At 55.0% G+C, this 14,237-nt stretch overlaps 5 protein-coding genes across 5 annotated transcripts; 1 reads left to right on the top strand and 4 right to left on the bottom strand.

Annotated features, from left to right (window-relative positions):
- Window positions 1–3,768: 3,768 nt before the first annotated feature.
- B0I36DRAFT_298286 (MoeA, N-terminal and linker domain-containing protein) lies at window positions 3,769–5,121 on the top strand (the record flags this gene model as incomplete). Its single annotated transcript, XM_046151947.1, has 1 exon — window positions 3,769–5,121. The coding sequence occupies one exon, from the start codon at window positions 3,769–3,771 to the stop codon at window positions 5,119–5,121; it is 1,353 nt and encodes a 450-aa protein (XP_046006864.1).
- A 100-nt stretch (window positions 5,122–5,221) lies between these two features.
- On the bottom strand, window positions 5,222–5,905 carry B0I36DRAFT_354857 (MobA-like NTP transferase domain-containing protein; the record flags this gene model as incomplete). Its single annotated transcript, XM_046157353.1, has 1 exon — window positions 5,222–5,905. One exon carries the CDS (start codon window positions 5,903–5,905, stop codon window positions 5,222–5,224), a length of 684 nt encoding a protein of 227 aa, XP_046006863.1.
- Window positions 5,906–6,250: 345 nt separating this feature from the next.
- B0I36DRAFT_377740 (uncharacterized protein) lies at window positions 6,251–9,527 on the bottom strand (the record flags this gene model as incomplete). The annotated part of the gene is made up of 6 exons (XM_046160589.1): window positions 6,251–6,954; window positions 7,029–8,773; window positions 8,836–9,069; window positions 9,149–9,259; window positions 9,315–9,381; window positions 9,446–9,527. 6 exons carry the CDS (start codon window positions 9,525–9,527, stop codon window positions 6,251–6,253), a joined length of 2,943 nt encoding a protein of 980 aa, XP_046006862.1.
- A 373-nt stretch (window positions 9,528–9,900) lies between these two features.
- On the bottom strand, window positions 9,901–10,860 carry B0I36DRAFT_395471 (uncharacterized protein; the record flags this gene model as incomplete). The annotated part of the gene is made up of 2 exons (XM_046161524.1): window positions 9,901–10,624; window positions 10,713–10,860. The coding sequence occupies 2 exons, from the start codon at window positions 10,858–10,860 to the stop codon at window positions 9,933–9,935; spliced, it is 840 nt and encodes a 279-aa protein (XP_046006861.1). The 3' UTR covers window positions 9,901–9,932.
- A 1,982-nt stretch (window positions 10,861–12,842) lies between these two features.
- B0I36DRAFT_368602 (uncharacterized protein) lies at window positions 12,843–13,580 on the bottom strand (the record flags this gene model as incomplete). Its single annotated transcript, XM_046159645.1, has 1 exon — window positions 12,843–13,580. One exon carries the CDS (start codon window positions 13,578–13,580, stop codon window positions 12,843–12,845), a length of 738 nt encoding a protein of 245 aa, XP_046006860.1.
- Between the last annotated feature and the right edge of the window lie 657 nt (window positions 13,581–14,237).

Genomic DNA, 14,237 nt, shown 5'->3' with positions numbered 1-14,237 from the left:
GGAATGAAACAAGACACAGCATCATGCCGACGTGCCATTGTTATATAGAAGACGGGGCACATCTGAGACCACTGCGCATGTTCAGCGCCAAGCGTGGCTCCCCGAGCGGTCCCGGGGTTTAGCGGACGTGGCGGCCGAGCAGCCAGGCGTTATGGTGATGGCCCACGGCACGCCCGCGGGCAAGTCCATGACTGTCTCGGTGACTTTGGTAATCAACGTGTTAGCGCAGCCAATCGCTACACGTCCCGGGCGGTGTCCAAGACTCGAGCCTCACGTCTCGGCGGAGCCTCCCTGCAGGTAGTTCGGGTGCCGGTCCCAGGTGCAAGGGCTTATGTGAGCATAACGCGCCATCCGTACCCATTCGTGCCAAATTGGTGATTATGATGCATTCACGCATGCCAGGTGCCGTGGGCGCGGGCTGCCATAGGCCGAAAAGCAATACGCTACTGGCCAAGTGGAAGTCAGTCAGCTCTCGGGGACATTCTGTTGAGCCATAATGAGCAACCCTCACTCAGGTTCGGTCAGTTTCTGCGCCTAAACGGGTGGGGCTACTCATTATGCCAGCAATCTGCTGCAAAGCTTGTTCCCTGGGGGAGTCACCGGCTGGCTCAGCCTCTGCCGGAGCCTTCGTCCGCGGGCCTGTTCGGCCGAATCGTCCGCGCCTTGCAAAGTCTGCTGTCAGCACCACCACCAAACACGGACGCGGGCGTTTGGCAGCAGGGATTCCAGCTAGTTGTCACACTTTAGATAACGCACGCTTGGCCAGAACCGGTGAGACGCGCCTGTGAAGATGTATTGCGTGCCACGACGATTTAGGCACCCAATCCTCCAGGAGTCAATCGCTGCCAATGCGGCCAGTCCTGCTGAGTAGCCTCTCGTCTTTCGAAAGCAAAGGGATCGATACAGGTAAGCACAACGGCTTGGCAGACCAGCTCACTCTTGTCAAAAGGCGATAAGGTCCGCGGGCGCGGTCAAATGCCACGGACGCCCAGAAAACGTGCGTGGCTCTGACGAGAGCGGGCTGCCACGCCGGAGACAAGTTGCTTTTTTTTCATGTCCGTTGTGGTGGCCGGGCTGCACAGGGATGCTCGACCGAGATGAGGCACACAAGAATGCTGCTAATCTTTTGTGGCGTAGATGCGACACAATCATTTGTCCAGGATGACGCCAAGAGATTCTGGCTGCCTGGAGCCCCGGCGCAAATAGAGAATGCTGGTGGTTGTTATGTCCGTATTCCCTAAAGATGATGCTAGGGGGAGGCTGCGCCAAGTGGTCTGGTGTCGCACCAAAGTCCGTGACAGCCTGGCTTTAAGCTCCGACGCAGCTGGCTTAACCCCATGGCGCTTTGGTCCACTCCAGATTCGACCCTTTTCTCAATCGGTTCTCTCAGACGCCGAGGCACCCTCAAGACACACATGCCAGGGAGGACTACTGAGCGAGATACCACTGCCAACAATAGTCCAGATGAGCTCGTCCAGATCGGCTCTAGCGCTCAAGTGTCCGTATTCTATGCAGATCATTATGGATCCGGCAGCCTGGGAAGAATTAAGCGGCCGGCGGGTGGCCCCTGCGGAAGCACCGGCCGCACTCAAATTGAGACGACACCGCCAGTGGTCAGGTCGCCACGCTGTGTGAACCGACAGCTGTAGCTGACAGATGATGACACAGCTGAATTCTCGCTCATGCTCAAGGCCACACCACGCAGAAATAGTCCTCGTATGCGACCAGTGATTCTGACGTCCTTGGCCCAGATGGTGTGCGTGTAAGCTTTCCGACCATCGGAGTGAGAAACATTCTGGCAGAGCAGCGGCTTGCTTGTTGGCCCCAGCTAGACACCCTAGCCGTCCTCAGGCTTTCTGGGCTTGTACTTGTCTGTAGCACACATCTTCGTCCAGCGCAAACGGCGTGGCAACACCAGCTGCAGGCATGTGCACCCCGGTTCCCCATAGCACAGGTCGATCTCCGCGCTTATATGTTTTAATCCCATGGTCCAGTCGGCGGATGACTCAGGCAGGCTTAGTCCTGGGGCAGAACAAGGTGCTCTGGTAACGACGGTCATGTTGTCGCTGTTGTCCGTGCCCAAGTTGGCTGCATTTTGATTCGAGCCATCCAAGGTTATCATGGAACCGGGCGCAGCCCCGGACCATTTTCGGGGAAGGCATCCAATAAATGACAGCAGATCGAGTAACGTGACCCGGGCGGAGAGCATTCGAGAATCACACACCTCTTCAAACCCAGGCGGACGTTACCAGCGGATCCGGCGAGACGTATCTGAACACTACCGCATGCCCTGTGATGAGGCTTCGCTCTGGTGATCCCCTCACTAGTCCCAGAGCACGACTGAACGGAATGAATCTTGGTTATTAGACTTATACATCCCTCCCGGGCTCTATGGGAACCAGCTTTCACGTCCTTTCATCGAGCCACGTTACATACATCTGAACCTGGAAATGACCGATCCACGAAGCGCACATAGATCTTCCGCAGCCTTGCCATCTTCAGCTTTTTCCTTGGGCACACAAGGATAATCCGCCGTCAAATCACTGTATCAAGTCTATGGCACAGCTCGTCGTCAACAACCACAGGCTCAATCAAGCCTCATCGTGTGTGGTTGGTTCGACAAATCCGCTGCTCGCGCTCATGATAGAGCAGCGACAGTAGACGTCCCAATCGGCAATTATGACCATCTGTGACAGCGAAATGCTGAAAGGTGGTGCAGATATGGCTGCCATGAACCGCGGGGCGCTCTCCGTGCTCTTAACTCCGTCAATGCCGTCCGAACTCTACCTGTGCAGCATGGCATCCGCCTTTTCCGGCGAGCACATCTGACACAACCAGACGCGCAGAGTCGAGCGGCCAGGAAGCCTAGTCCGATCTGATGATATGTAGCCGAGGATTCCGTATCTACGCAAGAGCTGCCCACCTGCAGCAGCTTTGAATGGTCGCGCAGAATGTGCAAGCCTTTACGAATAAGTGGAGATGATGGAGCTTCTCCTTGTTGAAGGCTCCCCAGTCAGCGAACCAGTTCTCCTAGACCACTAACACGAATACTACTGGGTGCACTTTAGTGGCGCCCCCGATGAGGGCTTCAACGTGTCGTACATAACTTCATATGAATAGCCTGTCATGGTGAGATTCAAATCTCAAATTCTTCGCGTGGCCTCGCGGCGGATCGGGGCTCTCTAGTGCTTCTGAAAAGTGTGAGATGTCCAAGTCACTACTTCAACTGACCCGAGTCCCAACAGTCGTGAATCCTGCTGCACATTTATCCCCATAAAGTCCCATATGCCCTTTTTTTCTTCCTCTGGAGAAGGTTCAATCAGCCGGGTCAGCAACACGGAGCAAGAAGAATGGTCAGCCCAAAGTCCATATCAAGATTTTCGTTATAAATGAAGCTATTTACATTGTGCCTCATGGTGCGCGTGTTTGTCTTACGGCAGCTTTGATGTAAGATTCCTATCGTCGACCCATTCAGGCTCATCAAGACCTGGAAAGCCTTTCCGGATATTTTCCACGGGATTGGTGATGTCCAAGTTTGGTATGGGTCACTGCGCGATGCCGGTGGGGCACATCTCGTCATCATGACTCGCACCAGCAATGGATACCGATCCGAGAATAAGCCATTTCTGCCAATCGCATGTTGGGGAAGACCCAATACGATGCTCATCCCTGTCCCTGCATCTTGCATTGGTCTACTTTTGTCCAAATATCCCTATATTCCGAGCTCGCCGAGCACATTTCTGTCCTCGATTGCCGCTTTCTCGAAGCATGCGCACACCTCTCCCATACCCGGTCGCCTTGGAGAGACTCTACCACGCCGCCCAAGGTGCGCGTGAAGCCGTGGAGGCTGAAGATGTCCACATCACGGACTGCTTGGGACGTGTTGCTGCCAAGGACCATCGAAGCCCCTTCTCGACTCCGCGATTCGATTCTTCGGCAATGGACGGTTATGCTGTCGTTTCCGATGCAACGAAATGTGCAACCTTGGAGAATCCACTGGCGTTTGTAATCAAGAAGACCATTCAGGCTGGCGACCACGAGCCATGTCTACTTACACTTGACCGTACCGACGATATGCCGCCATGCGTGCGGGTCATGACTGGCGCTCCCTTCCCAGTACTGGACGACATGGAAGATGGGAAATCGTTCGACGCTTGTGTCAAGTGGGAAGATACAGCACAGCAGCCGGGCGCTCGAAATGACATAATCTTAATCACAAAGCCTGTTCCCGCGGGCATGAACAAGAGGCACTCAGGGCAAGATATCAAGCAAGGGGATGTCGTCCTCAGGGCTGGGACAGTCATTCGATCTACCCACGTCATGTGTCTGGCATCTGTGGGTATCACTACTGTGCGTGTGGTCAGGAGACCGCGTTGCGGTATCTGGTCAACCGGCAAAGAACTCCTCACGACTCAAAGTCCAATTCCAGATGTGAACGGACCTTATCTATCCTTAGCAACGCGGGAGTTAGGAGCGGACACGGGGTTTCTGGGTATCTTACTAGACGAAAGAAGCGTCTTGAGACAGGAAATTGAGATTACTCTGCTCCGAGGGCCATGGGATGTCTTGCTAACAAGCGGTGGAGTGTCAGGAGGAAAGTACGACTTTGTGCGGGAGGTACTAGAAACTCTGGGAGCGACGATTATTTTCCATGGATTGGACATCCGCCCTGGGCATCCTGTTCTCTTTGCTACCTTCCAAAGGCAGACTGGTCAAGGGTTGACAGCTTTCTTCGGACTTCCAGGCAACCCAGGCGCAGCAGCTGCGTGCTTCAGATTCCTCGTTGTGCCGTACATAAGGCGGTTTATGGGTCGGGATATCGAAACACCGCTTTCTGTGTGCTTGGAGCCAGGAACGACAAGACTACCTAATGGAAGGCACTCTCAAAAGCATGCGAAATGCTCTTCCAGCACACTAGACCGATTTCATCATGGTATTCTCAGTCGATCAGCAGTGGGAACAATGACAGTCAAGCCAACAAGCGACCAGAGTCCAGCGAAGCTCAATGCCTTCTCGTTCGTCAATTGCTGGATTCATTTCAAACCTGAGCAAGACAGCGAAGAAGGAACTCTTGTGGATTGCTACCCGACAACAAGTTGCAATATCATTAGAGAAGCATAAATTGAGTATTTCATAACACACGGCGCCGCCAGTGCAACGTTTCCGCTTCCTTACTGCTCAAGCATAAACACTGCTTCGCATATCTACATGACCAAGGACTTTATACCTTGTGATTTACGAAAACCTTATCCCAGTCCTCCTTTCGGTTCACGTTGTAAAGCCAGTCCTCCCCTGTTGGCACATCGAGCATTGTGCCTCCAAGTTCTTTGATCGTCCGACTGGGTCCGCCCATGCCCGCCTCCACATTCCTTGCGAGCCGCTCGAGAGCTTGCGGGCTCCAGATGCTGATGAGAGGTTCAGAGAAATAGGCGGAATTGCGGAAGTAGGTGACTGGTGGCACGTACACGGTAAATAGATACTGGATGGCGTCGGCTGTCAGTCGAGGATAATCGCACGCAACTACAAGCCACGTCTCTCGCGGTCGAAGTCTCCAAGCCGCCAAAAGGCCTTTCGCAGGACCGCCAGATTCCTTGACTTCCTTTTGATCGTCTAAAGGCGATTCTTCGTCCCATAAGACTCCAAATTCCAGACCTGCCGCCGAGGTTATGTGAGGATTGCAGACCGTGTTACGGAGCTCTTCGTCCATGTGAGAGTCTGACGCAAGGGAGATGTAAATTCGGGATATCGTTGGACAGGCCTCTTGAATCAGCTCGAAATGGAACTTGTACAAGGGACACCCATCTGGTAGCTTGAGGAGGTGCTTGGGGAGGCCCATGCGGGTCGACCTGCCTCCTGCCAAGACCACAGCGGCCGTTGGCCCGGCACTTGTGAGGCTATTGTGCATGTGAAGCTTTAAAGAGGTCGCGCAGCGTTACTTGTATCCAGGTGGCGGCTGTTGAAAAAGGACCACGTAGGTTGACTGTCACAACAGTGCCATATCTTGCATCCAAGACTCCGGCTGGCACACTTCTGACGTCATGACGTCACCCCTACGTGATGGCCATCCAGTCTCCTGCATTTTGGCTTTGGCAAATGTGTATTATTGTTTGGGATATCTAAACTACAGCAACAGAGGCGTCCACATTGTGCCTACTACTGTGATACCTTGCAAGAACACTCCCATCACCACCCCGCCGCGATATGAAAAGGCGTATTTCGACTTCTCGAGAGCTGGGACTACGTACAACTCTCATGCCATCGGCGGCGTGGGGACAAGCAACGTCTGTGGGCTGCGCACCTTGAGCTGCTGCATGATCCAAGCCTGCGTCCGCTTGATCTCACCTATACACAGACCGACAGCGGCCGCAAAGTCCTTATCCCAGAGAGCCTGGCTCGCGGGAAGCAAGGCCAACATACCCCCCTGCACGTGTGCCACAAAGACATGCAGAGACTGAAGCACTTCGAGTGTGTCGTAGTCGGGACGCCCGCTTTTGCGGATACGCGCTGGTCGTTTGAAGAAGAGGAATTCGGCAAGCTCTCCTGCTCCTCTCTTGCCAAACTCCTCGTCCTCGTTGTACTTGCCAATGCAAGGTTCCAGAGCATCCTTCATTCTGGTGGCTATTCGGCTCAAGACCTGCACACCTCCCTCGATCTCGAGGTCGTGTAGGAGATCTGGAAGCAAGTGATCGTAGATGTCAATAAGCTTTATAACAGAATGATACGTTTCTCCGAGCCATAACTCCAATTGTCGCAGCTGCTTTCTTTCCCCCGGGTCGTCTGGTCGGCTTTCTGCCGCCTCTGCAAGGTGCTTGCTTTCGGCACGGTGTACGGACCTCGAGTGCAATTCATGAGTGTGTATTACGACTTCGCCATTTGCAGAAGACTGGGGTATCTTTTCGATACGCACCGAGCCAGACTTGAAGCAAGGCTGTTTCGAAACTGGGTCCCATCGCTCTGTGCAAGCCTGTGTCAGTGTATCGACTTGGAGCTAATCGATCGAGGTGAAGTTGATGCGTCCAAGCACTTACCCACAGTCAGCTCGTTCGCAGCCCGCGCTCGGCCATCCGTAAGATCCCAATACCAAAAGTGAAAGGGTATAAAGACTTGCCCCTGGGTGATATCTCCAATCTTGACTTTGAGCTCTACTTGTCCTCGCCTCGACTTGACCACAGCAAAGTCCCCATCTCCCACCCCGGTTTGTGTCGCGTCTTGTTCGGAAATAACAATCTCGGGGTCGGGACACGCCTTCTGCAGTGCCTCGGACCTACCCGTCTTGGTACGTGTGTGGAAGTGGTGCGTCTTGCGACCCGTGGAGAGACGCAGAGGATAGTCTTCGTCTGGCTCTTCGAGGGAAGGGAGATAATGACACGACTTCAGGATGGCTCTCCCAGCAGGGTTGAGCGCGCGATAGTCGTCTATCGAGTAAGGCGCGCCAGTCTCTAGATCGTGGCCGAAGGACTCGCAGTAGTCGACATCTGTGAAGAACTTGCCATCTGTGAAGAGTCTCTCCGTGCCATTAGGCTTCTGCTTGTTACATGGCCACTGAATCCCCGAGCCGCCGGTGAGCTTCTCGTAACTCATCCCGGTGTAGTCGCAGGGACGTCCGGCGGAGAGCTTCTGCCACGCCTTGAAGACCTCCTCTGACGTAGTCCAAGGAAGCAAGGGCTGGCCATCCTTGTCTCGGAAATCCATCCTCTTGCTGTAGTCGAGGAAGATGTCCAGGTCGCTCTTGGCCTCCCCGGGAGGGTCCACAGCCTTGTGGCTCAAGTGCACGGTGCGGTCCACGTTGGTGAAGCATCCAGTCTTCTCGGCCCATTGCGCAGCGGGCAGGACCACGTCTGCAATGTCGGCGGTCTCGGTCATGAAAATATCCTGCACGACGAGGAACAAGTTGGGCCTCGTGAGGGTTTTGCGAACTCGCTCTAGGTTTGGCAGGCTGACCAAGGGATTGGTCCCGTTCACCCAGAGCATCCCGATACTGCCGGCGTCCATGAATGAAAGCAAGCTCTCAATGTGGGTGGGCTCGTTCCAGTGCGGTACCTTGATGGCGTCCAGGTTCCAGATACGCGCGAGTTCCTCCATATGCGCTGGGTTCTGGTGGTTCCTAAAGCCAGGGAATTCGCCGTCACATCCCGTCTCCCGATTGTTCTGCGCGGTCGGCTGTCCGTTCATCTGCAAGATGCCCGATCCTGGGCGGCCGATTTGACCCAACAAGAGGTTGATGTTATTGATCTGGGTGGCGGCCGCGGTGACTTGCCAGGACTGATACACGCCCTGCAGAGCTGTAGACATGAGCGTCCGTGATGTGCCTATGATGCGCGCGGCTTTGTACAGTAGGTCGGCGGGCACGCCGGTGATCTGTTCAACCTTATCGGGTGTGTAGTCTTTCACCGTGTCCTTCAGCGACTCGAGTCCACAAACGTGGTCACGCACAAAATGATGGTTGATCCAGTCATTCTCGAACAGAAGCCTCTGGAGCCCATTCAACAGTGCGAGATTGGTCCCGATCTTGGGCGCGAGATGGATTGTTGCCTTCTTGGCTGTGTCTGACAGCCTTGGATCGACAACGACAATCTGAGGTGGCTCTGGTCCTTCGAGACGATCGAGTACCCGAGACCACAGGACTGTCTGTGTCGCTGCCATATTGTGTCCTACGAGGAAGAGACAGTCCGTCACGTCGAGGTCCGCGTACGAACCGGGCTGTCCATCAGAGCCGAAGGACTCGCGCATCGAGGCAGCAGCGGTTGCTGTGCACAACCTGGTGTTGCCATCCCTGTGAAAATACGTGAGCTGAGTGGAGATCTGGAGAACGTCGAGGCTGCACACACGACCTACATGTGCAATGTGTTGAGCCCGCCTTTCCCGACCAAAGCTAGTGCGTAGTACTCCTCGAGGAACAGCTGCCCGGAGGTATAGAATGCGATGCTATGCTTCGTCATGGTTTCCATGAGGCGTTTGGAGTTTCGAACAATGAGATCCATCGCCTCGTCCCACGTGCTTCGCTCCAGCTTGCCGTTTTTCCGCACGAGTGGATGAGTCAAGCGGTCCGGGCTGTTGATTGACTTCCATCTGCAATCCGCCTCAATCTCGTCAACTCCACCATCTTTTTCCAGCTTTTGCAATGTTCCAGGGATGGGCAGTCACTTACCCATACAGACCCTTTGGGCCGAGTCTCCCCTTGTTCACCCGGTCCACCTCGCGGCCTCGCACACCAACCACTTTGCCATCCTTAACCCCGATGTCAAGACCGCAACCGTTGCTACCAGCCTGTTAGCGCATCTGTCAATTAGGTACTGCTGCTCTTTTCTTCCTACCTGCACAACACACAAGCGCTCTGTACCCATTTTTCTGGAGTTTCGTCGCCAGCCTGATCTACTCTCACTGGTCAGTCTCCCTTGAAAGGAGTTCGAGGCCCCCACACGTCTTCAATCGCATCGCGAGACACCTCCTTGGGGGCTTTGGAGCGAATGAATCGTGGCATGGTTGTTTGGTGCAGGTTCGGAGTGGTTGTTGTAGAGTGAGATCATTGGATAACGCAGATGCCACATAGAATACGGCTTGGGCATCATGGTGAACATGAAATCACCACTTTCACTCTATATTCTTTGAGGCGGTGTTACCCAATGCTTAGTCCAGGCTAGATCCAAAGCTTACTCTATCGTCACAATGATGCGTTGACCCACGCACTCGCGCGTCCCAGCTGTCTGTGCCTGACAGAATACAACTTGCAACATACAAGGACTAGCGCTGAACGTTCCTTATCACCCTAATACTCAAATCACAATAATGTCCTTTCTGAACAGGTAATATTTGTTTGATGCTCGTACGAACGGAGCGTCTATAAGCATTCATGCACGCTATGTAGGACTGTGAATTCCGCAGCAAATCTCCCCTTCGCATAGCGGTATGGTACCGGCAACAATTCCCCTTTCTCACCACGCTGTATATCCGCCATCAATAACAAGATTTGAGCCCGTGGTAAAGCTCGAAGCCTCGGACATGAGATATAGCGCCGCACTCTTGAACTCCTCCGGCTCCGCCAGCCGGCCCAGCATGTTCGACTCGCTCCACATGCGTATCTTGTCCTTGCTGAACACGTCCTCCAGCATCGCGGTCTTTATGTTGCCCGGGCTGATGCAGTTGACGCGGATCCCGCCCGTGCCGTCCTCATTGATGGAGCTCCACTCCATCGCCAGGCTTCGCGCGAGCTGGATCAGCGCGGCCTTGCCCGCGTTGTACACGGGGGTGTGCATGTCTTTGTTGGCAATGAGCCCGGACATGGAGGCGATGAAGCAGATGCTGCCCTGGCGCTTGTACCGCATCATCTCGCGCGCCGCACACGTCGCCGTCATGAACGCCCCCGTGAAGTTGATGCGCATCATCTTGTCCACGTCCGCGGCCGTGTACTCGAGCGCGGGCGTGACCTGCTGTATCGCTGCCGCCGCAATGACGCCGTCCAGCCCGCTGTTTGCGCCGGCGACTATCTGGATCGACTTTTGCAGGTGGGCGGTGTCGGTGACGTCTTGCTGGACATATTCGATGGTGCTGTTGTGTTTTGAGCGGATGCGCTCCTGGCACTCTAGCCAGTGAGCATCTGGGTGCTTGCAGGTGTCGAAGCAGTATACTTTGCAGCCACGTCAGCCCAGGACACGAATCATTTGATGGGTGGTGGGACGGTGGTGGTATGAGGACTAGGAGGTGTAGTTAGTTACCTTTTCCACCCGCCTCTGCCAGCCCTTCCGCCAGAACCAGCCCGAGGCCCTGCGCGGCTCCGGTTACGATGAACACCTTTCCATCGACATTGAACTGCGAAAGCTGCGGACGTGTGAAGAGCCATGTCAGTCTCTGTTGCGTTTCCATTCGTGGCCTGCTCTTTTTGTGTGCTCACCGATGACTTGAGCCTGTCCTCCTGGGCCGTTGCCAAGCCCCGACTGCCTATCGTCGGGAGCCGATTCGTGGCAGCCTTCCACAGATGGGTGGCATGGGGTATCGCAGTAGCGCGTCTAAAGCTGCGTGTGTAGCAGCCAGCACTCGCGAGCGATGCCCCCCGTAATGAGCGGCAGACCATGATGCACGTGTTGGGCGACTTTGTGTTTCTCTGCGCTATGATTGCACTGGGTATTAGGCCGGCGATTCATGGATGCATTCGTTCACGATCCCCCTTTGCGAGCATTCATTAGGCACGCGCGCGCATTCTCATATATACTCGTGCGTAGGTAGGGGCAGAATAAGCTTGCGTACGCATGATGTAATGCGACCCTTGGATCAAGCAAGGCTTCGCACATCCAGCTGACCTTCAGCTTCAGGAGATTCTGGTCCGAATGAGTCGAGGACCAAGAAATGACAACTTACTCAAAGTGGATAAAAGCTCTTGGGGGCGTCCGTGCTTTGTCTGCATGGCGCAGGGATTGCCGGAAGCGCCCGGCGCTCTCCAGGTGTGTCGGAGTGGGCGGTAGTGGCAACCGGCATCACACGTGGATCAGCATTCGCGCATGGCCATAAACTTGTCTTTCGACCCGGTGCATGGATCGTGGTTCCTGGATTGCGGCTGCTCAGTGGACGAAAGTCCATGATCTTTTCGCAACCTGCCAAATACGTGGCTAATACGTGAGACTGATAGGTAGGGTCGTGGCAAGCAGGGCGGTCTCTGCGTTCATAGTGACGTAACAGTTGGCGTGTCTGCTGGCGTTTCACGAACGATCAGCTCCCTGTTCCCACACAGGCGTTTCCGCCTTGCGAAGCAGGATTCTCGCCTCGCCCAGCTGTGTGTTTCAGAATCGTTGCCTCAGCTAGCTGATAACCTTGTCCTTTGTCCTGCTCAAATCTACTAAACACATAGACTTATGCAAACGGTGTCGCACTCCTTCCACCGCATATGGTGTGGACATGCTGCGCGCGCATGAGCAAGTGTCTCGCGACCAGGGCACGTCCTGGACTCCACAAAACACTTCAGATGGCATGAGCGGGCGGAGACGGCGACTTGAAAACTACAGCATTATTATGCTTCGACACGTTCTAATAGTACATCATGCGGGCGATAGGTGCTCTCAAGACGTGACAGAAGCACGAAGAGCCTTGACGCTCATACCGATCGTCACGAGAGCACGGAGCTGGAGCTCCGAACGGCACCAACATGGCGCAGCGCTCGCGGCCTTCCTCTACACCAAGTGGAACGTGCCCGTGGATCAAAGAAAAACCCAGTCGTGCACAGCGTGGTCCGAGCAGCGCCGACCCACCTCTGAACCACTATAAAGTCAAGGCCGCCTCCTGTTCTGTCTGATTTCTCTTTTCCCTTTCTTCTCATGCGATTTTACTTCAGAGAATCACTTCTAAAGGAAAAATCCCATCTCTGTGTTCCCTACAGGAGCCACAGATCCCACCCTAGTTGATGAGCGCAAATCCCCGCTGCCTCAGAGTGAAGTTTTATCCTCTTGTCCGGAGTCCAGTCACTTTTCCGTGCTCTGGTTCTCCGTGCTCTCGACCTGTCTGTGAAGACGGCGGCCGCTTTTGTGTCTCGCGCACAAGGCGGCTGTATAGAGAGCGGTGATGATCTCAACCCTCGATCCCGTGGTTTCGCCCTCGTGGCGCCCGGTCGGGGGTGGGCTTTGTGGGACGTCTGATAGGCTGTTGTTCTTTTCGTTGCTGTCGTGCGCTGGTCGCGCGATGTGAAGAAGAGACCATGTATTGAAGCAAGCGATGTTCATGCTGCTGGAAAACTCATTTTTCCTCCCCGCGCCTGGAGCGATCAGCATCCCATGCGCCTTGGGTTTATGTGCAGTTGCGTCCAAAAATCTCACCAGGAAATTCAGCGTGTGAAATATCTCGTATGTCTAATGCCGTCTCTACGACGGCACTTTGATGAAGTACCACGAGTCCGGTACCCTGACATCCTTGGAACCCGCCCGCTGCCGAATCGTCCCGTAGGTGGCCCAACCCCGTGCCTCCATGAGTTGCGCAGTCGCGATTATCAACCTGCGCATGCGCATCGTCTTCTCCTCGATGTTGTACCACGCCGCCTGCCGCAGCTTGAACGTGTGCGACTCCTGCACTGGCATAGCAGCGCCCTCCAGCACGCCCATCCGCACAAGCACCTGCTGGAATGCATCGACCATCTCGTCGTCGGCGCCGTGCAAGGTTAGTTGGGCCGCGCCGCTGATCTGCACGGCCATGAACTGCGCGGCAGGAGTACCACTCGGAGAAGGCGTATGTCTGAATAACAAGCTATCGCAGGGCTGCGGGGCTGAATTTGCCGAGATGGGCGTCGCGAGGTGCCAGCCGTGCTCGTATAGGAAGCGCAGGATGTCTCGGAGCAGGTAGTGTGCGCAGATGCCGGCCGTGGCGCCAAAGAGGCCCCAGGGCTTCTCTTTGAGGATGTACTCGTATGCTCCCTTGTTCCACTGCTCCGACTTGATGCCGGGCGGCCATGAGCTGCGGAGCACGGGCTCGATGGATTTGAAGATGTCTTCGGGGAAGTCGATGAGGCGGACTCGGGAGGACCGACTTAGTGCCAGGACTGCAAACTGTGTGCTTGTCTGGCCTTTTGGACCGTCTGCTGGGTTGATCGTGAGGTCGGCAGCCATTGTTGACGCAGCTCTATTGCCTCTCTCCGTGCGGATTGCCATTCGTTTGGACTGTCTGGTGTTGGATGCACTTGTCTGCCTTGTCTGTGGCTCATCCTTGGCCCACGAGCAAGAAGGTGAATGAGAACAAGACGATGCGCAGGGGGCATCCTCCTTGAGATGATACACCAGCGGGCGAAGTCACGAACGAAGCGTGGTCGGCTGAGCACCTTGGGTGGTGATTGGTGCTTCGTATCTCGCATTTGGATGCTGCTCAGCCCCAGCTCTCGGCTTGTTCAGCTGTGACCTACCTGATACCTGTTGCCAGCTGCGGCCAGATTTCTGCATCGCCGCCATTGTAAGATCAGATCACCGACGCAGGCCAGGACGGTGTACCAGGTCAAAAGCTGCCATCTCTCTTCTATAAGGTTGCATTGGCTGAGAAGAGGAAGTCGAAAACATTGGCTCTGGCCCCTGCCCTGCCCTTGTTGCAGAGATACGTACCGTATGGTAATTACTTGCGCAGAACATACCTAGGTACCAGTACCAGGGCAGCGGTACAGGTGGAGAGTGGTCTGTGCGCCAGCAACCTTCTCCACCACCTGCAACACATGCAACGTCCTTGTGTGCTCATCCACTGCTCACTGCGTCTGCTGACCAACCGCCACACACGTTGAA

Source organism: Microdochium trichocladiopsis (genome assembly GCF_020744255.1).
Source record: "Microdochium trichocladiopsis strain MPI-CAGE-CH-0230 chromosome Unknown B0I36scaffold_11, whole genome shotgun sequence".
Lineage (NCBI taxonomy): Eukaryota > Fungi > Ascomycota > Sordariomycetes > Xylariales > Microdochiaceae > Microdochium > Microdochium trichocladiopsis.
The sequence above is the reverse complement of the archived record's forward strand: the minus strand, read 5'-3'. Positions and strand labels throughout refer to the sequence as shown.